The sequence below is a fragment of the Carassius auratus genome, unplaced genomic scaffold (genome assembly GCF_003368295.1).
Source record: "Carassius auratus strain Wakin unplaced genomic scaffold, ASM336829v1 scaf_tig00014308, whole genome shotgun sequence".
Lineage (NCBI taxonomy): Eukaryota > Metazoa > Chordata > Actinopteri > Cypriniformes > Cyprinidae > Carassius > Carassius auratus.
Genome location: NW_020524488.1, coordinates 99,778 through 125,980, shown reverse-complemented (window position 1 = coordinate 125,980; position 26,203 = coordinate 99,778). Strand labels below are relative to the sequence as shown.

The following is a 26,203-nucleotide window of genomic DNA, read 5'->3' as shown; positions in this document are numbered from 1 at the left end:
ACAACAATAGAAGACACAGCAAATGTCTCACGAGTGTTGATGAGATTTGAGATAAGATTCAGTGCCCACGGCAGTTTAGTCATGTTCAAAGGTGTTGCAATGTTTTTCAGAAGAAAAGATCCCCCACACAGGGATTTCTCAGCTGTTTTTACTGTAAAGATTTAGTGGCTCTTGTTCAGTGTGCATTATAAGCATTCAATCAGAGACCAGATAAATAAATCATCCAGTTCTCCTTATCATATGATCCATTGTCCAAGTCCTCATCAAAAGTACTAGTAGCCTGAGTCAGTTTAGTGTGGCTAAATTTACTTTAGTAGATTTAATACAATCTCAGAAACATGATTACCCATGTTAGCAGTTTGTCCACCCAGGAGTTAAAGAGGTTGTGTTGTTCTTTCATGTAATTTGGTGAATGATATAAAGACACTGCTCTTCTCTGTGCATTATAATACAATAGTGATGCATTTGGCCATGGGTCCCTGTGGATCTCTTCCATAACTCATACTTTCTCCGAATTTGTGATTATAAATCGTCTAGACAAAAGAAAACATATTGGCTCGTTTGATAAGGAGTAATTGTAGGAAATGGAATTTGTATTACAGTTTTTCTGAGCAATCTGATTTTCTGTTGCCAGCGCTGCTGATTGCTCAATCCAAATAAACGGACAAGTATAAAGTGGAGCCAGCGGGCCAGACCATAATGCAACATTCCTGGGTTGAGACATATACAGTATTAGGCCGTATGTAGTAACATTTTAACTTGTTGTTGGCTAATAGATTAATCTTTAAGTGCATGGGCATAATCAGCATTATGCTAAAAACACGACACAGTTTATGTGATAAAGAATTACATGTTATTGATGCAGTTTTACTGGGTAATGTAATTTGGGTGAATGACAAAGATTCTTTGTTCTCATTCGCTGTCTCATTAAACCTGATTAAACCAGTGAATAATTACCTGTTTATATCTTGTGCAGTTTAAAGGAATGTATGTTTTTGAGTGAAGGCAATTCTGATTAAGTAGTGATTTTAGATACGTATTCTAGATTTCATGTTTAATGGTAAAAATCAGTAATTAACCAGTTCATGTTTTTGTCTGTGCTGTTAAAGCTGAGTCTCTAAAATGTAAGTTTTATATAGGAAACAGATGTAATAGATTTAAATAGATTTTGGTTATAACTGTAGGCAGGGACGGACTGGGACTGAAAAACGGCCCTGGACTTTGACTAGGCCCAGCCCAAAGCAATTGGAGCGCGTAAACTCGACAACAACAACAATAACGCCTGGCATGAGTGTCACAAGACTTTAATTGTGGCTCATGATACTATACCATCCAAATTATAGCAATAGCACTGATGTTGACTAGACGATGAACTGGAGTGGGTGTCTTTCCCTGCTTTTGGTCTAAGCTCAACCTGAATAAACAAACGATGGAATGGATAAAAAAATATTCCATGCTGTCTTAAAATGAATTTATTACTTAATAATCTTAATTTATGCAGTAATTAATCTTAGTGAACAGATAACAATACCACATCTATATGAAATTGCACCATTACAAATGTAACTTCTGTATTCAAAATTTGAAACCAGCTATATGAAAAAGCATTAACTGTAATGTTACCAACATTTTTAAAAGTAAAAGCACAACATATTTTTCATATTAGCTATTGCATGTGTAATTTTACAGCTAAAATGTTGAAGTTTAGCTGTTTTAACTACTGCAATCATTAAAAACGTAGCAACCTGAATATCACTTCTTAACATCATCTCTAGCAAGTAACTCTCTTTCTCCTCTCATGTTCCATACTTGGATCTGGATCTGCCTGTGGAACCCGCTCATCTTTCTGTCCCTCCTCATCATCACTGGTGTCACGTTGCTGCATAGTGGTCTGGCTCACTTCTTCACTGCTGCTAATATTTAACTGCGAGGTGCTGCTGCTGGAAAATATTGCTATATATTTCAGTTCATTTGGGACATTTAGCGGCTTCAGTTTTTTTACCCGCGGCCGCGTTATGTATATTGTTTGTTTGTTTGATTCTATTCTTCTATCTAACGTTAACGTCTTTGCTGTTCGTTTCTTCCTACTCTTCCACTTCTTCTTCTTCTTACTTGGCGGCCACAGCCAGTGCAGCTGGCATCAGAGTTAAATGTGCATTGCTGCCACCTACAGTACTGGAGTGTAAAATAGATTAGTGGGCAAAAAAAAAAAAAACAGGTGATGACCACATGCTTGGCTGGTGGTGGGCCGGCTCGACGGCCGTCCTGGAGTACCAGCTGTTCTGTGATTCTCCAGATCACACAGATGGTCAGTCCGCCCCTGTCTGGGATGGAGTAAATAACATGTGGTTGATCAGAAACTTGGTCAGCCCAATTAGGAAAATTAGGAACATTAGATAATTGGTGAGTGATATGTGATCTTCTCGATTTTAGCAGTGCATTTTAGTGTGAATTGTCTTGTTAAACTGTCGCAATGTGATTCAGACTTTGCGTTTTTTAAAGATAACGGAGGTATATCAGTCATCACAGCAAAACCCCATTACAGTGAGTTTTGTGAGCACAGCGCAGTGCAGTTTCTTATTTCACATGCAAAAAGGAGGATTTACGGATTGTTATGGTTAAGGGTGAGAGATGATGAAAAATGGTCATGAAAAAATTAAATATGTTTTTGTCATTTATAAATAGACCTCAAAAAGATAAAAATTAATTATGTGATCCTTTTATAATAGCAAACTTTGTCTTAGTTGAACATATAGACTACCTTCAAAAATATTTAATCTGTAAAAATATATATTTTATTATTTTTAATAAATAATACAAAATATTTTTATTATCTATAATTTTATAGTTAGTATTTCCTTAGTAAGAGCTGTAGCGGCAATTATTAAAATGAAATGCATTTACTTAAAATCTTAGGCCATTGTATAGTACTGATCGATCTTTGACTTTTGCATTGTGTATGCAGCATGCATATTGACCAATGTGACATTTAGTGTGTTATTTCAAGAGGTAAACAGCATATTGGCGGTTCTGTACTGCTTTTCTGTGGTGTCAGGATGGTTATGTCATATGTTCCCTTTAAACAAGAATAAAGAATGCTATGCAACAGCAAACACCAAAAAACATGCCACCACTGTGGGGATCGCCCTCCCACATGGCGGACAGCCCGTCATTTTAGAGATTGAGGGTTTGAGTCTGGAATCAAATAAATGATGTGCTACGACACGTCGCTTTGAGCTGAGCTAAGTATATGAGCCACAGCTGTAGCCAGGCTGTATTTTATGTGTCAGGCAGGAATTGTCTTTAAAAAACCAAACCACTTTGGACAGTAACACAAGCTAGAGCAGCATCAAAATGCTCCTCGTCCACTCGATTTAAACTGCAGCTCTGATACAGCTAACGCTCTGTGGCTCAATTCTGGGAAGATTGGTGCTTAACCTTACAATTTACCATGAGCATTTGTCTAAAATCAGTTGAAAAGACATTCAGAAAGAGGAAGACAAACAAGCACAGCGACAGGGTGCACAATATCAGATGGTTTTGTTGAAGTCTTCCTCGTTCCACAAAACACTTGCTCTCCGGATCAGATGCAAAAAGAATTTATTTGTCTAGCTGCAATCTGAACAGTGTAGGGTTTACAAAACACGATTAAACACCATTGCGATCATTGTTTGTCCTGGAACAAGGAAGTGTTTTTTTTTTGCATCAAAAGAAAACCCCTCTCTGCTTTAGTGTTAAACCAGACAGGTACCATCAGCACTGAGATCTTTCATTTTCCTTATACTTCCTTCAGTCAAAGTGAAATTGTTGATTATTTTTGTGTTGTGTCGTGAGGTAGACAGTCTACCACTTCACTGTCAACCCCAGGTTTCATTACTCTGAGGAAGTGTGAGTGGTTCCAGTGCTTACAGGGGTAAAACACGGTCATTCTCACCGTTTACAATATTTAATGGGCTCAGGGGCCAAACTGTAACCAATGGAAACTCTGGCCTCGTTGGACTAAGAGTCAGCTGACTCCACATTCCCATGGTCCCTCCAGAGAAGGGCATCGGAGTCAATCTCTGAAAACACAAGGCAGAGAAAATGTTTGGACAAAAGCTCAGCTGAGCATCATGGGAACGAGCATGCATGATACTATTAAAGGGATAGTTCAGATGAATATTTCAGTTCTGTCATTTACTCATCCTCGTGTCATGCCAGACTCCAAACCTGAATCATGACATTCTTTCACCTGTGGAGCAGAAAAGAAGATATTTTTAAAAAGGTCTCAGTATTTTTGTATTTTCCATACTGTGAATGTCAGCGGTGTCCAGTGTTGTTTTAAAACCCCACTGTCTTTCACTGTAATGTCATTCAGAAATAAAACTTTACTTTTAATGTTACTTCGTACAATTATTATTATTTTTTTTCTGTAAAGAAAAAAATCTACTATAGAAAAACAGGTTTTTGAATATGACAAACATGTTTTAGGATGTTCCTTGTGGGTGAGAAACCACAGAGACTTGTGTATTCTTGTAAACATGATTTGGGTGCTAAACAAAGCCACAAGCTGTCTTGGAAATTTTTGGCTGTTTACGTTCAATGTATACATGTTAAAACCACATTTGTTCCCAAAAATAATAATGCTGTCAAGTAGTTTACACTTCACAACTTTGGATCAAATTAGAGATGTCATTATCATCATAAAGATTAACTATAAATAATAGCTGATAATGAAAATTGAACACTGAACATATGTTATGTCCAGTGAACTTGTTTGTTTGTTTGATGTCTTTGTCAGTGATTTTATAAGGAAGGAGTTTTTCTCAGAAGTTATTTATGCATGCAGAGATGGATAGATGTTATCTGCCTCTGAGGAGGCGGCCAGGAATGTTTGATTAATTCCTGCCTTCCAAAGCTTTGACTTCCTATTGTGTGAAAGGCATAGAATGTCTTGTAAAATGTCTTACTCTCACAGTAATTGCAGAGATGTTCTATTACCAGTGACTTAGAAAATAATAGCAAGTTATTAAAATATAATTAATAATAATAGGCAGTTACCAGCATCAGAGTGAATGAAACTTATCTTTATAGTTGGTGTTGGTATGAATGCAATGTAGAAAAACTAAAAACTGGTTTCCTTCTACAGTTGTATATGTAGACAGGTTTGTTTCATGGTTGTTGACAAATTACATATTTTTTTCTCAGATTTTTTTTTTTTTATGTAGTTGTTTTGCAGTAAAATATTCCTGTTATACTCCTATTATTCCTATATAGTTAAGTTAATACAAATGACAAATGTGCATAATAATTATAAAACAATAAAAAAAAATTGTTAGATGTTTAAATTCATAAGAACACATCACTCTGCTATGAAATAAAGTCTCTGCTTAAAATGTCAAGTGACCTATCCATAAATGAATGTCATTCAGCTCCTTGTGCATGCTAGAGAAAAATGATTGTCTGCATTAAGTCATGACAATGAGTAATCCAGGGTTACTTTAATTATTTGATGACGTTCATTCTTCTCTTTCCTTGGTCTGAATAGCAGTCAGACCACTCCTTCTTGAGAAAGACAGATATTACCTAGTGTTGCATCACTGTGCTGAATTGGCTTTGTCCTTTCCAAGAGGCATGGCAAAAACACTTCCACAGTAAGAGGAACGTAAACATCCCCACCACACAGGCTATGAGATGAAACATCAATATGTTATGAGTAGTTTTATAGGTCATTGCAGTAGATTAGATCTAATGAAGTTTATATTTAACCACTAAGGTACAAGAGGCTGCATCATAAACATAGTCACGAATGAAGGGTTTTGAGTACTGGTGCATAGCCAAGACCTTCAGACTGACGGCAGAATGTCTGGGAACCTTGGCCGCTTCGAATGGCCAAGGACCGCCCAAGAGTTTCCTTTTGTCCTGCATCATGTTTAGGGGCGTGGAAATATCCCACAATAACAGACCAGTGTGTAAAACTCTTGGATGTATTTTAAAGAGTCTGTGCCATGAACTTTACAAAATTCACATACTTTTGAAAATCCAGCGCTTGGTTAAAAAAAATGTAAACATGACAGCTTCCTTATAACATGAGGGGTTTGGCGTCACGGAATTTTTGTTTCCAAATGGAACGTTAAAAAACGTCATTTCACACAAAAGTCTCCCGGAAATACTGTATAAATCAACCAATCAGGTAAAGACTTTAAAACAACTCCAGTGTGCCATCAGATGTTCAGCCAGTGGTCCGTGGGCGAGACGTCTGAGGCTGAGATTAGGTTTTGGCAGCAAAGTCCATGACACCCCTTTATTTTTGACTGTAATCCCAGTACAGCAAAGCATGTCTATATATTTTGATGAGTATATATATATATAAATATTCAGTGTGAATCTACAATATAAAGAAAACTCTTTGAATGAGAAGGTGTGTCCAAACTTTTGGTCTGTACTGTATATATATATATATATATATATATATATAGAATCATCAAAATATAGTCCCTGATCCAAATATACAATAATTCACTAATTTCACTTTGTATCTGTATGTGTACTGTGCAGTGATATATTGAACGGATGTTTCACATCATAGCTGTTAGTATTTACTGTTTTTGCACGGCTAGAATGCTGTGTTGACCAGTTAGCATCCAGGACCCGAACTTTCCCTTGTATAAAATGATGCATATTATTCATAAAACATTGTTTAATCCATGGGGTTGCTCAAAAATTGGGACACTACAAGTTGCATCTCTCATCCACAGCTCATTGCATCACATAAATGTCATGTTTGATCCCTCTGAAATTTTAAGTATGATGACCATATTTTTGTATGAACATGAGAGTGACTGTTAGTAAGTTAACAAACAACCAGCACTCACTCATTTGTCATTTACACCACCAAATGAAGACAAATAGCATGTTTTTATATGACTAAATGGAATACAGTGTGGCTAAAGGGAGTTTGATCGTTTATTTTGCACGCACCAGTGCTTTATAACCTTATGTGGAGTTTTGATGAGATGGAAACCACACATGATAATCTGTACTTTCGGTTTAATTTCCTTTTTTGAGCTCTTTTCCAGTAAGGTCTGTTATGTATTACGTCAATGCTATTCACAAAGAAAGTAAGGCTCTTATAGTAAAGTCTGGGATGCCCAGTTTGCTGCTGACCCCTGGAGGGTGTGTGGGTAGAGTGACAAAGCCTCGCCATTCACCCGACTCTGGCTTTCTTCACAAACCATGACGTATCCGTGACCTCAGCCTGCCACTGACTATCTTAACACAGACACAAAAGACAAAACAGTATGGATGTCGCCAACGTTTAGCCTTCTGGGCACTCAAATTGCTTTACATAGAAGTACATAGAAGGGGGTAATCTCATCAACCACCACCAGTGTGCAGCATCCATCTGGATGGTACAACGGCACCCATATTGCGCCGGAACGCCCACCACACGCCAGCTTATATATATAGCTCATATAACTCGCTCTTGAGATCAGAGAAGCACAACCCAAGGCTTATACAGGCACAAGAGGTCCACCTTTGTGCTTCTTACCATTAGTAAAGTTAACTTTGTTGACTGCTTCACTTATGTTTCCAAAATGCAGATAGTCCTCAACTAGATCAAAATTGTATAAGAACTTGTTTATTACTCTAGCTAACTACAGTATGTCGTGTGTGTGTGTGTGTGTGTGTATGTGTGTGTGCAGTGCTGGAGCAGCTGTTGGAGCATTTGCAGAGGTTCCTGAAGATCCTGGATGGAGAGAAGCTGAGTTTAAACGCCACAGTACAGAAGGGCTTTCTGGCAGAGCTGCTTCAGTCGTACAATTCTTCCAATGGTATGTAAATAGAATCATAATGTCTAAACTAACCATCTGACTCCACACCAGTGCTTCTTCAACTGTGTCAAAAAGGACCAACAATGAATGAGGCGTCTAATTTTTAAGTATACTACATTTCAGTAGTTTGGTGTCGGTGCAAATTTTTTTATGTTTTTAAAAAAGTATGCTGCATTCATTTGATCAGAAATGTTCAGCGGCCATTACTCCAGTCTCCAGTGATCCTTCAGAAATCATTCTAATATACTGACTTGGTGCTTACGAAATTTCTTATTACTATTAATGTTGTGCTGCTTAATATTTTAGTGGAAATCTTTTGTGACATTGTAAATGTTTTACTGGTAATGGTTAATTTAATGCATCATTGCTATAAAAGTATTGATTTCTTAAAAAAGCGTACAAACCCCAAACTTTCAAACATTAGTGTACGTAATGATTGCCACAACGTTTGATCAGGTTTGCCTCTGAAAAGGTTTAAGACCCTATGGTTAATGCACAATTATATGACAGACCTCCTGTGTGCTGCTCATGTGGGAGCACTCGGGTTTAAACAGAAAGTAGCGAAAGACCTAACAAATGTACAGTTTTATATACAGTATATGCATTTGATCATGACACGTGCAAAGCACAATGGTCCTTACAAGGAGCAACAGTTGTGTGTACATTTATAGCTTCTGTGTTGTTTATTGAATCTGCTCTGTTCTGTCTTATTAAGGAGCCCATAATTTTGGTCCGTGCATGTGTTTCTTTCTTCACACAAGCATATGGCTTCAGGTTTTTCATGTTCTAGTCTCAGGCTTGTGCACTTCCTACGTTGGCTCCAAACTGTATCATTTTCCAAAGCTGTTTTTATCCTCTAGGGACACTTACTTCCTTTTAGTAGCAGCTTATAAATAGCTTTCATTTCCATCCTCCAAATCCCAATCTGTTTTGACTGTACCATCGAAACATATTTTTGCTTCATCACAAGGTTTTACTTCCTCTCCAAAAATGCCTCAAAGCTGTGTTACCTGTGGACTGCCATGTTCCATGTATCTGCCATGGGAACATCTTGTTCATTAATTCAGTTCATCTGATTTATTATGAAGATGTAAAAAAATGTAATTTGTTGCCAAGCAGGTGCTATAAAACCATCTCCTACAGGCCGGGACTAAATCAGCACTTTTATTATGATGTAAAAATATGACCTATCTATGTCTATGTCTCCCCCGGGCCCTGGAGATGCCTTTGGACCCTTACACAAGAGAAGTGTAGCACAAAACTTTTACTGTTCTTCTCTATAACAGAAATCTGTTACATGTTCAGTAAAATAAGTGAGGGATGAAAGGGTCCAGAAGTGGGGGGGGGGGTTTCCAGGCAAGGTTATTTGAGTGAAGCAGAGTAACTTTTTTCATTAATTTATTTATTAATAAGTTTATTACAACATGACAATTCATAAATATTTGTACTTTTTGGCAAATTGGTGGTAAAGTCATATTAATTTGATTTCGTTCAGACGTTTGGGTTTGGGGTGCAAGTTCATGCTTAGTTTTGAATTTGAATTTTAAAAAAATCTACCAATCACATCATCCAATTTTGTATGAAATAACTTTTCTCAAATGTGTCTGCTTTCGCGTGAGACCGGGTTGGTAATTTAAAGTGTCCATATGCTTTTTGAGCACAAAAACTATGATCTTGGCATTATTGGTGAGTTTTTAAAAGAACAAGATTCAAAGTTGTAATTAAGTCTTTTATTGTGGTTATGTAGCAGGAGGAGATGAAGAATACATCTACATGAACAAGGTCACTGTCTCATGTCAAAACCAAGACAAAACCGACAGAGGTGAGTCTATGATCTTAACCATAATAAACGTATAATAACTTTTGCAGGTGTGAGGATGAAAATAGCCCCTGACCTGTAAACGTGTCTGTCACATATCACAGTTGTTCATCTTGCTGTCTGACAGCGCTGCTGTGAATCTGTGTCATGTTTAGGGGGGTGATTAGGTTCTGCCTGAAGTGCTAAGCCCCCCTCCCCCCGACTGATCACCATTTCCTGTCTGTTTCTCAGTAACTCCTGTCCTCCTCTCTCTCTCTCTCTGCCAGACCCCCATCTGAGGCCAAGCTGCTTTGTTTAGATTTCGCTGAAGAATGAGAGTAACAATAAAACCAGACTTAACATTCACGTCTCAGTCATCTGGGCCAAAAAGATACATGCAAGACTAAACTGTGGTGGCATTCTTTGATCAAATTCACAAGCTTCACCATTTCAATATACAAGAGAGCAACCCTTTGAAGTTCATGCACAAAGAATTTTGTTTTATTATTTATGGCATGCACAAGTGATTTCATCATTTCCTGTCTGTATGTGAACATTTCCCCAACTCTTGTCATTTGCATGAAAAAAAGATAAAAATGAAGTGCAATGTGTCACTTATGTGACAAAACATGCAGTTCAAGAGCTCATGTACAGTAGACCACCAGAGTGTACAGAGTAAGTGGTGTGGATAAACTGAATTTCAGTGAAAAGCAGCACTTCATGGTGTCTTGACTCTTTGGTGACTCTTAGCCCTTGCTGTGCAAATTTGGTATTCGCATTGCGTTCCTACGGCAACCCAGATGTTACCGTTTGGAGAGGAAGCCAAAGGAATGTCTGATGGGAAACCACTGAATATGTCCATCATATGTCCTTGTTGCTTGCAAGCACAGTTTTTCAGTGCTGCTTTATTGCTGCTCTTTGAAAATTCTTTAATCTGTTTATTAACAGCCACTTTTGTTCTGTGTGAAAATCAATATGCTCCTCAGACTACAGACCAGAAGCCAATGGAGAAGCATGTAAACACATCTCTGTGAAGAACCCACCAGAGCCTCCTCCTCCCAGACCAGTAAGTGACTCATTTTGACTTCATTTAAACACTGTTTACAGAATTACAAAGATACAAAAAGAAAAAAGTTAACAGATTAATTTCACACTCAGTTTGTTTTGAGATGGTAGTAAAAATTGGGTGAGGTGCAGAGGCACCGAGTGAAAGGGTGAAAGTAAAATGGTGACAAAAAGTAAGGCAAAAGTGACATACTTTCCATAGTTACTTTCCATAAAATGTAACTATGTAACATAAATAGTTACTTCTTAGAAATGCATCTGGAGGACATAGTTAGACATCTTACATGCACATATATTTTGAATATGTATTATGATTGGATGAGATCAAAGCATCATCATCACAAAAGAATGTTCATTGAAGTCCCAATGTAGCATTTTTCATGTATTAAAATATTTAAGTTGTTGCTTAATATTTTTGTTATTTTTTCATGTAAAGGTGCATCATTTAAAATATTGCACTTTATTATTAATAATGTTCTAACTGTAATTGATATTATGTTATTTTTCACTGTGTGAAAAAGATGCCATCAGTAGTTTTAAACCAGATTTGTTTTTTATTTTACTTGCATTAAATAATTAGCAAATTGCAGTTTGGTTAAAAGAAGCCATTGCGGCGCAAATGCATATTGTGCTAAATATAATCGATATATGCTATACATATGCTATACATAGCTATGTATGTAATTTTATTTAGCTATTTCGCCGAATCCTATCTCCTATTCAATCTACAACAACAATGCGAGATGCTGTGGTCCTGCTGTCATTTATTATCTGCTGTATACTGTCATTTTGACCACATTTGTTATGTACCTGTTTCCCACGCTCTGTGTGTTTTTGGTTATAAGCCACACACAAGCCAAATAACTAGTCCTGCAGGTTGAGAATGAAGCTTGCCTTTGATTAAAAACAGTAACTGTCCTTAAAGATAACATACTCTTTTTTTTTCAAAAGAAAGAAATAGAAGTAAGGAAGCAAAAAATGTGGAGTCTCTTTGTTGAAATACTTTGTAGCTCCTGTATCTGCTGTGGGAGTCTGCACTCAGTCAGACACACAGACAGACAGGAGGATGGAGAGTATTAGAGCTCTCCAGTGAGAAGACTTTGAACTTCAGACCCATTTGAGGGGTGCTGGGGCTGATTAACAGCAGCTGCACAAGCGATTGGGGAGCTGTTTATAGAGGCTGGCGAACCGCAGTTAGAGTACAGTTCACGTGTGCACGTGCATACAGTATGTGTGAGAACAAAACAGTAGAAGTGTTCACAGCTATTTATTTATGGCCTTTCTTGCATTTGCTGTTGACAATATGCAAAGATACAGTTGCTTTAATTTACTGTTTAGAACATTAGATGAATTTGCACGTTTAAATAACTGAAAAGGAAATTGTGTCATCAATCCCTCACTCTCATGTTGTTCTAAACCTGTATGACTCACTTTCTTCACACAAAAGGAGATTTTTCGAAGAATTTAGAAAACAGTGTAGAGGGGATTTTTTTTAAAACATCTTTTGTGCTACCGAATCTTCTTCCACACTTTCCACATTGGCAGCCATCTCCAGGACTTCCTCTGAATCACGTTCCTGATGCACATTTGTGCTCTTAGGCAGTCTGAGTAAGCAAGTCCAAAGCGATCCACTTTTTGGAAAGCCCATCATCTGTCTACGAGGCTTCCACTTGTCTTCGCAAATGACATATTCCAGGGTCAAATTGCGGTTGACGGTGAACGCAGAGTTCCCCCTCACCACAGCCGTGAAGAGGGCACCCCTGCTATTGACGTAGTGTCCTGGCATGGCCGTCCATTGACCCGTAGTGATGTTGTAGCAGTCCATGAGGCAGCGCAGGAAGTCATCACAAGGGCCGTTCCTCATGACATACAGGTTGTCACCGTGAGCCACCATGCAGTGTCCATAACTTTGAGGCTTTACCATAGTGGTGACCAGCGTCCATTCGTCATTTTTAGGTGCATATTCGTAAATGTCTGTAGTGTCTGGTGGCTTCCAGAAACACACAAATATCCTACGCCTTGCAACCGCACTAGCTGCCGCAGCCACACAACGAGGCGCTGGCTTGGAAAATGTCCATGCGCCTGTGGAAACATCACACGCTTCAACTGAGGACATGATCCTTTTGTCGAATTCGCCTCCGATGGCGTACAAATGTCCATCGTGACCCACCAGGGTGAAGTTATACCTGGACTGCTGAGGACCGTCAAACACACTCCATGTGCTGGATTCTGTGTCGTAACAGAAGCTCAAGTCGACAGTTTCCCTGCTAACTCCTCGCACTCCTCCGACGATATACAGCCGGTTCTCCACAACAGCCACGCCGGCCATCGAGGTGCTGGCGTCTGTTGGTAGATCAGTCAGATATTTCCAAGCACCCGGTTTCTCATCAAGGTAAAACACTGTCCTGTAGCAGTCCTGCAGAATCTTCATGGATGGCGAATGAGTGCCTAGAGCAACAAACGACGCTGGTGAAAGCGACTCCACGTAGCAGATCAGCTCCTCTGGGAGTGCCTCGAGAGCATCTTGCACATCGCTATAAGCATCGCGGATGAATACTGCAGCGCTGTGAAACAACCTCCACAAGCCGTACACCGCTGCGGTGTGGTACAGAAGAATGCAGTTGTCAGTATCAAGAAGGTCTATCAAGTGCTGAACCAGAATGTCGACTTGGAGGAAGGCCGCACACTCGGCGGCCTCCACAATCTCGTCCGGGTCTCGTATAGCAGGGCGCTCACCTCTGGAAACTGCCATGGCGATGAGGAAACCCCTAGCTTTCAGGCCACCCTGCAGGTGGAACTCGTTCAGTTGACTGTCCTTCATCCCAGAGCGGAAGAGAGCCCGGAAATACGCACAGTTCTGCCCTAGGACGGCCCTGTCTATGGTGAAAACGCTTTCTTCAACCCGTACTCTCAGAATTCCAGAGGACTCTTCACCTTGTTCTTCACGTCCGTCCCTGCTTTGACCCAAACTGCAGGGGGGCCCCATAACACCTCTATCCTGCCTGTCCAAACCCAGATTACTGTGTTCTTTAACCATAAAGTTAGTGTTTCTGTTTGCATTTGACCTGTAAACAGAAGTGTGCACACACTGCAGTCTCACAGCGACTTGCTGGACTGAAAATAGCAACACACTAAAATAGCATAGAGGCAACAGACTTCAAAATAGTAGTGGGAAATGATCAGCAATGATACTGCAAAAAAACAAACATATATATATATATATATATATATATATATATATATATATATATATATATAAACAATTGAATTAATTCCAACATTAGGCTTATAATGATTCGAATTAAGACAGAAACCCATAAATGAAGTGAGGACAGTAGATCCGAAAGCCCCTCCTGTTTTTAAAAAGAAGATTATTTTCCTTCAGTACCCTCTCTACCTCAGAAGTGCTTTGGCCTTTGATTTCCATTTTTCTTTTTTTCTCACTGGATGTTTGGAATGGAAACAGGGGGATTTTCTATGTTCTGGGTGTTCTTTTGGTCTCTTGCCCACTTGCATTTTTTGCTTTTTGTCCAAAAGACTGGTGCTTTGTCATTATTTATGCCTCACTCTTGAAATGTTTCCTATATAGACCACTTTTTTTTCTTTTTAGGGAGAAGATGGTGTGATTTGTGGATTAAAATAAAAACACAAATTTTTATGTCTAATTAACAGCATATGCACAGATCCAACTATTGTCATGTTGATTCTGGGATGTGGACATGGTCTTGATCTTCAGCAGCGCCTGGAGAACAAGCTCTATAGAGTTTAAGGCTAGCCCGAAATGCCTTCACTTTCTATTTAATCATTGTCAGATGCCTGAGGACTCGGCACACTGTTTTCTGTTTCAGAGATTTTATGCTGAGTGTCAGAAGTGTGAGGGCGGGACGGAGCAAGAAATGTGGGGGTTTTGAGTTGGGGTTGATGTGAGAAAAACAATACTTTCTTCACAGTTCAATCAACATCTTCCTCCTCTGTTGGGCTGCTCTTATTTTCCCACAAAATTATCCCTTTACAACTTTTGTGTGTGTCTTTGACTCTCGTTCTGCATCGCTTATTGAAGCTGAGCCTCTAGCAAGCTTTTGCATTTAACTTCCTGTGTCCTTGACATCCAGCTGTTTATATACATGCCTTGCCATCACTGTTCACCTCACTTCTGCTTTTGAGAAGCACAAGCACTTCATGTCAAACAGGAGGTTTCAATCCAACCACTTAGTATACAGTATAATGCAAGTAAGAGGAGATTGTCCCAGCTGTCTCTCTGTAACCTCTTGTCATCAGTCAACTTCGTGGTTCACAAGCTACCATTAGCCCTAATCAGCCCTGTCTGTGTATGTCAGTGTGTTTTGTGTGTCATGAGAAGAGGATCAGTGTTCTGTTTGCCCGGGGGCGTTGCATTGTGGGTATCAGTGGGGAATTTAGTAATGTTATGAAACGGCTGATTTAGGAAACCTCATCGCTATAGCTCCACACCCTTTTAAAAACCATTCTCCTGCAGGCAAACACATGTGGGATTCCTTTTCTAACTGAGCAGGACTGAGGTCAGAGAGAGATCAGTTTCGAGGAAGAATCCTCTTTCGGTCAGAAAGGAAAGCCCACATGAAAGACAGGTGTAGACAGGTGTAGAAAGCTCATCTCTGGAGAGTCCCTCTATTTGATTCATTACATAGGAGTGTGTTCGAGATGTTCAGCTTGGATACAGTCCCTGTGTCGGTGTTCACATTGTATTTATTAATTGTGCTGAAAAGATCAGCATATATTTCCTTGCTGGATCAGGCTGGTTTATGATGGTTTATTGTTGGTCTAGATACAGCATAGTCATGCAGTTAATCAGCAAAACTTAGGTAGTAAAGCTAGTCGATCAGCATGAAGCTGGCTGACCAAGGAGGTCTCGTGTGTTATTCTTTTTTGAGTTTGCTTTGTTTTCTTAAAACACAGCCTGATTTTAAATTATACAATGACATTAGATTGCAATTAAATTATTAATACTTATAACATAATTATCAATATATTTGTATATGTGTGTGTTGGTGTAATTTTATTTATAATATATGAATGTGCAGGAATTAATGTAATCTTAATATCAATAATTCAGTTGTTTAAATATTTCATTATTTGTTCATAATTTGTACATTTTTTTTTTTTTACATTTACTCTCATTAAAATATATTAATTTGCTCCACCTGAAATGAAATAATCAGTATGTTGACATAATTATATAATCTTTCTCTTTTTTTCTCATTCTTTTTTATCTCAGTGCAACATGGGAAGGGAGCCGTTTCCTCTACCACCAATTCCTACTTCTGCATCAATAGAGCCTGAAAGTTACTATGAAGACCCACAACCCTATGATCCTATAAGCATCAATGGTACGTCTGGAATTGGGTCCAAAGTTGACCTAAATAGAAATTATCTTCTACTGTTTTTGCTTTACTTTGAAGTTCATGTTAAGCCATTTATAACCTGGTCAAAAAAGGATATTTCCAAAGATTAGGTTAGTGATTTGTGACTTCTCGTTGCGTTTGTCCTATGAGAGGTAACCTGTGGTCACTGAATGCTCTGTTTTAGCTTCGTCCAAATTTAGTCTACAGCTTTACTGTGATAAAGAGATGCCTGCGGGCAGGAGCAGAGAAAACAGTGATGGTCTTTGTTCAACAGTAACCGGTACTCTGGCACTGGACACGCAGTGACGGAACATTGACCGCGAGCCCAGGAAATGGAGCCAAAAGTGATGGGGCATTTGGCTGGTGTTGCAGAGTTCAGCCCAGCGAGGGGACAATCATTTACAATATTCTTTGGCAGATGACATCTCTTCTTGGTCAAAGGATGCAGAGGCATTAGCATGCAGCTGTGCTGTGTAATATCAAAACACAAAGAACGTGAATGGCCAAAATCGGAGATGTTTCGGCAGCTGATATCAAGCCAAACCTCATGGTTTAGATTGAGTAAAGTGAATTTCTAGTTGGATATGTTCTGACAGTAATGAAGCCCTAAAATAATACAAGCAACGGTGCTGCTGGTTGCATGAAAACCACAAGACACAAATATTTAGTGCAGGCCAAAATATCAGTATTGAGTTTATGCAATACTAATGGACATTTTTCATACATTAAATGCACTTAAAACATATTTACTCTTTCTGATTCTTTCATGCGACATGTAAGCCAGATAAGGTTTCACTATCCATAGCTTCTTGCCTGATATTTTTTTTTTACCTTCCTCCCTTCTTGCATTTCCCGTTTTAGTGACCTCCTGTGTTTCTGTAGATTTTGGGTGCTTTGCCATAATCACAGGGGTCAGGAAGCGGATAGAAACTTCAAACAGTGTGGTCTATGCTGTGATAACTCGGGGTATCTATCTCTGTTTCTCCCAGTGTACCTCAGGAGAGAAAAACAAATGAACAGCACTAACTTTATAGGCTGCGGTGAAGTGCACGGCTCTGAGAAAGCCTCATTGTTTAACGCAACAAGGATTAAGAAATGTGCTTGCTTGAGAATGCCGGACATAGTCTTGACTTCTCTGTCCTCCCCAATCTCTGAAATACCTTTATTTAGACTCAGCTTTGTTTTAATAGCTCATTAGCTTTGTTAGTTTCCTGATGTCCCTGATTTACCAATCCACATCTGTTTTCTTTTGTTTTCCACTGAAAAAAATCATACAGGACTGATAAAACAGAACCATTTTTGAACAATTTTTGTTTTTTTACAATTCTGATGTCTTTTCAAACAATACTGAATTCAGTAGAATTTGCAGGGAGTTTCTTGCTATTTAGAGAATTTGACTCTCTTTTGTCCAAGTGCAAGAACAATCTGACTATCACCGGTCTCACCTTCTTTGCTTATTGATTCATAAATGTCTCACTTTTCACATTTACAGAAGATACAGAAGCCTTGAGCAGTTCGTATGAGTCCTATGATGAGGAAGAAGTGACGAAGGGGAAGTCCACAGCGCAACACCAGTGGCCGTCTCCTGAGGCATCCATCGAGCTAATGAAAGATGCACGAATCTGTGCCTTCCTCTGGAGGAAGAAGTGGCTTGGCCAGTGGGCCAAACAGCTGTGTGTTATTCGTGAACATCGTCTCTTGGTATGTGACATCATTGCTTAAGTCAGTGACACCCATTTTCCACCCATAGCTGATCTGTAAGATGAATGTTTACACAGATTCCAGTGTTTGCAATCAAGCGTTTACATATGATACTAGTAGTAATAATTTACTGAAATGTTTGCTTTTAACTTTCATATTTCAAACTGACCATTCAGTCAACATAAAATAAAAAAATGACCATATTTACTTTCTTAATGCACATTTCTGGTCTACCTGTGCATGGTTTACTGTTGCACATTATTATGAATAAAATAACCCACATGGAAAGAAGCTATATAAACATATATGTTTCAATATAGGTTTTAATATAGGTTTTTAATATATGTGACATATATAAAATTGCCCGGTTTCCTATATTATATGTACATATATGTACATATATGCACACATATATTTACACATATATGTACACATATATATGTGCATACATATGCCTATATACATATACCTACTCTGTATACCATGTTAATATATTGCCATAGTTAAATTCCATAACATGCCAATTACATGTGATACCAATTTCACATGTTCACACATACATACGTTCTTGCATATTTTTTTTCGTTAATTATTAGTTTTTGACTTGATAATAGAAAATATGAGCTAGGCATCATGTATGACAGTCAAAAATGTGATATGAGCTATAAAAATGATCAGATCCTGCCATTAGCTATATAGAAGACATATCTTGTATGTATAGGGCTTATATGTGGATATGAAGAAGCAATACAGACCAATATTTCCTGTATATGCACATATATGCACCTCAATTTTGCCTATATGTGGCATATATACGCATATATGCAGTATATATACGCATATATGCAGCATATATATTATCATATATGTGCCTATATGCAGCATATATGTGCATATACACTACATATAGGTTTCATATATGCGCATATATCCACATATAGGTTCTTTCCATGTGGGAATATTTGGCATTTTGTAATGTTAGATCAAAATGTAAAAACCTATGCTGCACTGAAATGATTTTCTTATTTGGCTTATGTCACCAAGACCTCTTATTTTTCAAGCCCTACCATTCATCCACCTGTCACGGAACTTTTCATGATCCAGTCGATTTCCAGTGGATAAAATAAAAATAAAAATTTAAAAATCAAGTTCCACCCATACAAAATCCTCAAAAATGTCACAATGTTATATTTAACATTATGCATTTGCCAAATGCCTTACAAGATTACAGCTAGTGGAATGTCCACAGTTTTAATAAAGTTCTATTAGGAATTTAATATTATCCTCAAAACAACCATTGTCTGATTTTTTTATGCTACTGTGTTCAGTGCTACAAAAGCTCAAAGGATCAGACTCCACTGCTGGACATCAGTTTGCTGGGCTGCAGTGTTGTCTACAAAGAGAAACAAACTAAAAGGAAAGAACACAAGCTGAAAATAACCCCAGTGGGTGGAGAGGCCATCGTCCTGGGACTGCAGAGCAAAGAGCAGGCTGAACAATGGCTAAAGGTAAGGGGCAATAGGGCCTAGGCACATATGGATGAATAATCAGTGTTCAGTTTGAGCGGACATAGTTCATAGCCTTTCACCTTTCATCAAGGTTATTCAAGAAATTTGTCCGAAAAACACTGCAGGACCTTCTGATGTAACCGACTCTCCAACACTCATCTGTACTAAGGTATGATAGGCTGAGATTTATTCCCTGATTGATTTATGTATGAAACACTCTGCAATTTTTGGATGGATTTTTCATAAAATAGTTGCTGAATCATGTTAAGCTTAAACGTTCTGCCCTTTCTGGCAGGGAGAGCAGAGCGAGAGATACTCAGTGGCATCTGAGAGTGGAAGCAGCACAGACAGTCACGCAGAGAACCTGGAGAGCAAAGATGGTGAGAGTGGGCTATTACAGCTATTCTTTAAGGTGTCTGTTTGCTTGACTACACTGGAAGTGACTTGAAATTGTTTAAACTGGTCTTGCTGAAGATGCACGTCACCTCAGAATGTTGCTTAACCATGCACCAATCACCTGTAAGTTACATTGATATAAGAATAAAAAATGCATAATGAAAATTAGAAATGGGACACCTCATCAGGCACTTCCAGAGTAGATCTCACAATATTACTGTACTAGCTGTATTACTGTATTATGTGTATAATATTTACCTTTCAATTCTCACTTAAACTTTAGTCAAGAAGAAATACGGCAAGTTTAGTAACCTTATGAACATTGGAAAAAAGAAGGTTTCCTCTTTGGAAAGTCCAGAGAAGAATGTGGATACGTCAGGTAACCAGTCAACAATTTATTTAGTGTATACAGTACGTTTTTAAAATCCCACACAACCTACCATTTTCATCACCTTCTCTTTGTTTCAGGCTATCTTAATATCCTGGTGAACACCCAGTGGAGAAGCAGGTGGTGCTCAGTGAAGGACAGGCAACTTTGGATCTACAATGACAAAAGCAAGAATAAAGTGGCCCAGCAGCCACTGTCTCTGGAGGGGTGCATGGTCCTGCCAGAACCCAGCCCTGAGCACCTGTATTCATTCCGCATCCAAATCGATGGAGAGGAGCTCGCAACCCTAGAGGTGAGTAGAGGGAAATGTTGTTCATCACTAACTAGTCCTGCATAGCAAGACTCTTGACTGTGTAGCTTATTCCAACCACTAGGAAGGAAGTGATCGTCTGATTGACCTGAAAAGCCACAGTTCATTTTTTAATTTGTGCTATATAGAGATCTGAGAGATATCACAATAGCAGTAGGAAATAATAACGTATATAATAGTACAGCAAAGACACATGAAACAAATATAGAATAGTAGTCACGAACAGTCATACAGAAAGCACTCAAAACATTACTGGAAATGGGTTTGGATTTTGTCCATTTATGTCCATCCAACCCTAATATTTCACAGACAGGAAACAAACAGAAAATACAGCTATATACTGTACAGCTTGTCATCTAGCTTGCTCACTACCATTTCAAACAAAACTCGGAATATCTTTCAAAGTTGGTGGTGTATAACATCTGTATAAGCAATTATTTGTTACGGTTAAGAGCTACAGTAAACCAGAATTACTGATTAGTAATTCTTTACACTTTCATAATGAACAGTCTTGGCATCAGTCCAACAGCCTGAATGAGATTTCTGAGAACTCCCCTCTCTTCATTCAACTCTGCTGTGTACAGCTTTGCACGATTCACAGACAATATTTATGTGCTACACAAACATTGTACGCTTCCCAGTTATATACACTACCGTTTCAAAGTTTGGGTTTGGTTAGATTCATTATTGATATGAGTCTGTATTATTGTTGGTGTGCTCACCAAGCAGAAAGACTTATATTGTGAAATATTTTGTACAGTTGAACTGGTTTCTATTTTAATATTTTTAAAATGTTATTTATTCCTGTGATGGCAAAGCTGAAATTTCAGCAGCCATTACCTGAGTCTTCAGTGTCACATGATCCTTCAGAATTTGGTTCTTGAGAAACATTTCTTATTATTTTGTTGAAAACAGTTTCAGAAACAATACATTTGATTGTATTATTTGATGAATAGGTTTCTTGAAATAGAATATTTATTTGAAATATAAATCTTTTGTGACAAGCCTTTCCTGTCACTTTTATGTTTTATATTCACATCCTTGCTGAATAAAAGTATTACTTTCTTTAAAAACAAACTTCAGACCCCGGACTTTTAAAAGCTAGTGTATTTGTATGTCTTTGTGTACTGTACAGTATCTCTTTTGAGTTACAGCTCTTAAACTTTTCCTGACCTCATTCTTGAGTTGTTTATCATCAGTTTTCAGTAAGACACTTCCCAGTAAACAAACACAGAGGGGAAAAATGGTGAGTTCTCAAAATGACTACATGGGATAGTGAGGATCCGATATAAACTTCAACGTGACTGCCATCTTCAGGCCAGAATGAAATCCGTGTGCAAACTGACCTATTTGCAGATCATTTCACCAGGCCTAGCTGCACCTGTTAAGGAATATGATATGAATATCTCATGGGGTACAGATGATCAAATATCCTTCTCTTTCCTCTCAGGCTAAATCCTCCACTGATATGGGCCACTGGCTCGGGCTCATACTGTCACAGACAGGCACCAAAACAGACCCGGAAGATCTCACCTATGATTATGTGAACACTGAGAGAATATCCAGTATTGTCAACGCTGCCAAGACGTCCATGTAGTAAGCTACTTCATTTACATCAGTTGTTAGAAAAAAAATATATATTTCACACCAAAATAAACATGTCATATTTTACTCACCCTCATGATGTCATAAACAGGCATGGGTTTCTTTCATGATGCACAAAAGGAGAAAATTTGAACAGAAGTCTGTGGACTGAGGCTGTATAAAAAAAAACACCATGAATGTACCATAAATATGGCCCATATGACTTGTGGAATATATTCATAGTGATATGATAGATTTGATAGATTTTTTGAGATTTTGGAGCCTGATTTGTTTGGATTTGTCAGTCTAATGCAGAGGAGGTACTCGGAGCCCAACACATACACAGACAGCCCTCCGTCAGACCCCCATATGTGTGAGGACATATACGATGATGTGCCATCCACAGAGAACGAACAGGAGGTAGGTCAGACCCTTGCCATGCTTTTGTCGTAAATCTATGCCACCCACTTTCACGCAGTTGTGTTTATTCTGAGTAATAGACTCAGTAGATAGTGGAAGATTCACTAAACATTCGGCCAAAAATAATAAGAGTTACAGAAAGTCATTATTGTGACAGTGTTGTGTTTTTGTAACCCTGCCGGCCATCCAACTTCGGTAATGTTTTTCTGATACTGGTACTCTCTCCGGCTATAGGAGGCTCCAGAGGTTCAGAATGGCAGCGAGGAGGGAACGGCAAGCGGCGAGGAGAATGGGAAGGACAGAGTGTATCTGGATCTGGTCCCGGTTCGCTCCTTCCTGCACACGAGCTCGGACAGAGTGTCACTTCAGACGTCCAAAACAGCACAGACAGAGCTCAGTCCCTCATCTGCATCCCAGGATGATCCACTACACTCCATAGAGGTTAACATTATAAAATGGAAAATGCATGTTAATAGATATAGCCTGGAGCATATTATGTTTTATTTCTTTAAAGTGACTTTGTATTTTTTTATGGAAATCTTTTGCAACATAATAAATGTCTTTATTGTCACTTTTTCAGACATTTAATGCATCCTTGCAGAATAATTTATTTAAAACAACGTATTGACCCCAAACTTTTGTTTTAGATAGTGTATATATCAACTTTAGCCAGTAGGTGCATTCCCTGGTAATTAAATCCATGTTGTTAGTGCCAAAATACAGATATTTATTTAGCAAAAATTATATAAAATGTAATACAAAAACATGTAAATACGTATACAAATATTTTAATAAAAATGTTTAAAACCCCTTGATACAATTTGTTTCTAAAACAGCCTGAAACGAGAGAAACCTCATTACCGAGCAGCACAGAGAACATGGACCCTAAACCTGTTTCTCCTAGAGTGGACACAGACCCCTCTCCAGCCCCTGTCCAAACTCAAAGAATCAGTTTCCTTAGTCATGAAAGCCAAAAGAGGGCCTCTCCCACCTCACAGCCATCCCAACCCCAGACGTCTGCGCAGACGCCCCAGACTCCGCCCACCTCCAGAGGAAAAGCTACCAGCACAGACAGATTTCTTGATAAACTCAGGTTCTCTCCAGCAGGTGATTGTAAAACCATCAATTGTAAAACTTTTATTCATTTACCCTGCTGTGTTTTCCCAGCTATGCACTCATGTGAGCATACCTTCAGTATGTGAATGTAGGTCACGGCTCAAAGCTCATACACATTCCCTCATGTTTATAGCAGGCCCCGGGTCAGTTGAGGTTAAATTAGGGAAGAACAGGACGGAGGCTGATGTTCGGCTTTACTCAGACGAGAGAGACCGTCTGGAGCGAGAGAGGGAGGAGGTTAAAAACACTCTGGCCACCCTGAGGAAAGACAGACGAGAGGTGAAAGAGGAGCTGAGCTCCTGCCAAGGTACTGTAGCACCACCTAATGATAATATTTGGAAATGCCCAAGTGTTAAAAGATGTAGTTTCAACACCACAATGGCACTCTACATGTAAATTGCTTATAAGTGCTTTTGATTATGGCTCATAGACCCCACTCGGCAGGCCTCTCTGGAGGCTCGTCTGAAGCAGATGGAGGAGACGTGTCGCGAGGCGGAGCACCGGCGAGTGGAGGTGGAGCTTAGCCTGATGGAGGTGAAGGAGAGTTTGAGAAAAGTGGAAGCAGGACCCTTTTCACTGGGCACCACAGTAGATAGCAGCCTACTGGAAACTTCAACGGTTAGTATGACAACAGCAAAAAAGAATTTTAGGAATTGAAAATATATAAAAATAGTAAACAGTTATTTTAAACTGTAATAATATTTCACGTTATATTTTTTTTTACTGTATTGTATTTTTGAACAAATAAAGGCAGCCTTATAGTGAGCATAAGATAGTTGTTTCAAAAACAAATGTACCGACTTCAACTTCTGAATAGTAGTGTATAATGTTGAAAAACCAAGTGAGCTGTCTATCTGACATAAACATACTAGGGAGTACAATTCAGAATAGGTAAGAACTGAATTGCACTAATGATTGTACTCTGTTTGAGTGAGACGAATCCAGCTGACTTATATTGTTGTGTATTCTAGCCCAAGATAGCACCTGTATCCAGCCCTGCTCCAAATACACCCATCAGCAACACCAATAATGGAGATTCACCCATCAGCTCCACCACAGCGCCGAAGAACCGACCCACGTCCACCGTGGCATCCAGCAAAGGAAACGTTCTGCAGAAAGCCAAGGTCAGAGTCCACTTCTGCATCCATAGTCCTAATAGAGAGCTTAGCTTTTTAAAATTCTTTTGAACCAGTGGTTCGGAACGCCTATCAAAATGCCAAAGTCACGTGATTTCGGTAAACGAGGCTTCGTTACATCATAACGGTTTCGAAACGTTTAGAAATGTCCAAAGTTTCTCTTAGAGGGGCGATCGCTGTGAACCTGTGAATCAAGCGATTTCACTGAGATCTATGGTTATACGATCTCAGATCAGTTTGATCACTTTGTAGACATTTTTTATGAAAATCTGCACTTTGTAGAGATTTGTGTAATTAAAATGATGAGTAATTGTCTCTTACTGGCCTGTTTAGACAAACTCTCCATAAAACAAACAAAACAAGCCCTTGCATATTAATAATAATTCATTTTAAAACACAAAGGCCTATAATACAGACACTTAATTGTATGTATGGTATTTTTACTTAATTTTAATAATGATATTTTATTGTTTTGATTGCAATTAATATATAATACTTTCAAGAAAGTATTTTTCATTGGGTTTGTTTTGGCCTGGGTTTTTGTTGCATTTACACAGTTTTGACCAGCAGCCGTCACCATTGCGTGGTGTTTGGAGCGCTTCGAAACAGTGAATCATTTTGCGAAGCAATTTGTTCAGTTGATTTGAAGCTTCAAAATGGTTCAATGGTTTCATTTCCCATCACTAATTTGAAATTGATTACTTATTGGTATTTTTTTGTAATAAAATTGGTCAATTTTGATAAATTTAATATATATATATATATATATATATATATATATATATAAAATTGTATTGTATTTTTTCTGTTATTGTCTGAGCTTATGTCATTCTCTCTCTGCAGGAATGGGAGAAAAAATCCACTACCTAGTGGAAGGAAATAGAGAGTGCAAATGGACTTTTTAGCCAAAGCTCAAAGGACTGCTAAGGCAAATGCTTCAGGCAGAGAGGAAGAGAGAGAGAGAGAGAGAGGGTGTGTCCAGTGACCTGCAGGCTCCGCCCCTCTGAAACATCAGCCTCCACTAGTCCCTGCTTCTCTGCATTCAGAGGTTGAGATGGTACTCACGAAGGGAGCTAATCCAAGACAATATTTTCTGTTCCCTGCCAATAACGCCATTGGATGACAATAGATTTTAAATCTATATAAGTCATTTTTATGTAAGAGGAAGGAAGGGAATAACTAAAATAACTCTTCCAGTGGTGTGCACATTATGGATGTTTCACAAGCTTGAAAAGATACCAAAAAGCTCAGAGAACCACTATTTTTAAACTGAAACATTTAGATTTCTAAACCATAAATCAACCATTTGGTACATTGTAGCTTGGTTCATGTATGCTGGTAACCAAGATGTGAATATATATTTTCTATCCGTTCAGTGTTTTTGATTTGTTACTGTATGCTAGCTGAAACATGCACTTTTTATTCAAATAAAAGCTTGTACTGACAACAATTCTTATTTATGCGAAGTGAGAACCAGATATCCTGGTTTGAAATTATAGAAAACTGCATTTTCTTCAATAGGTGGCACCAAAATAACACAAAAATACTATAAAGTATTTGATTTAGACTAAAAGATCTGAAAAAGA

The 26,203-nt window shown here is 38.5% G+C and overlaps 2 protein-coding genes across 3 annotated transcripts in view; one reads left to right on the top strand and one right to left on the bottom strand.

The window, feature by feature from the left end:
- LOC113074307 (actin filament-associated protein 1-like 2) overlaps positions 1–26,062 on the top strand; it is a 32,887-nt gene extending 6,825 nt beyond the window's left edge. Inside the window, exons 2-19 of one of the 2 annotated variants that reach the window (XM_026247080.1) lie at positions 7,686–7,814; positions 9,562–9,636; positions 10,599–10,678; positions 15,932–16,043; positions 17,551–17,759; positions 19,088–19,267; positions 19,359–19,436; positions 19,563–19,647; positions 19,947–20,042; positions 20,132–20,343; positions 21,812–21,957; positions 22,251–22,365; positions 22,600–22,806; positions 23,202–23,472; positions 23,618–23,788; positions 23,912–24,099; positions 24,453–24,605; positions 25,461–26,062. In XM_026247080.1, coding sequence (XP_026102865.1) covers positions 7,686–7,814; positions 9,562–9,636; positions 10,599–10,678; positions 15,932–16,043; positions 17,551–17,759; positions 19,088–19,267; positions 19,359–19,436; positions 19,563–19,647; positions 19,947–20,042; positions 20,132–20,343; positions 21,812–21,957; positions 22,251–22,365; positions 22,600–22,806; positions 23,202–23,472; positions 23,618–23,788; positions 23,912–24,099; positions 24,453–24,605; positions 25,461–25,487 — 2,534 coding nt within the window. In that variant the 3' untranslated portion in view covers positions 25,488–26,062. Of the gene's footprint in view, positions 1–7,685; positions 7,815–9,561; positions 9,637–10,598; positions 10,679–15,931; positions 16,044–17,550; positions 17,760–19,087; positions 19,268–19,358; positions 19,437–19,562; positions 19,648–19,946; positions 20,043–20,131; positions 20,344–21,811; positions 21,958–22,250; positions 22,366–22,599; positions 22,807–23,201; positions 23,473–23,614; positions 23,789–23,911; positions 24,100–24,452; positions 24,606–25,460 lie in introns of both variants that reach the window. The other variant, XM_026247079.1, reaches the window with a different exon arrangement.
- LOC113074309 (kelch repeat and BTB domain-containing protein 13-like) lies at positions 10,685–13,834 on the bottom strand. The gene has a single exon (XM_026247084.1). The coding sequence runs from the start codon at positions 13,712–13,714 to the stop codon at positions 12,170–12,172; it is 1,545 nt and encodes a 514-aa protein (XP_026102869.1). The 5' UTR covers positions 13,715–13,834; the 3' UTR covers positions 10,685–12,169.
- Positions 26,063–26,203: the final 141 nt, after the last annotated feature.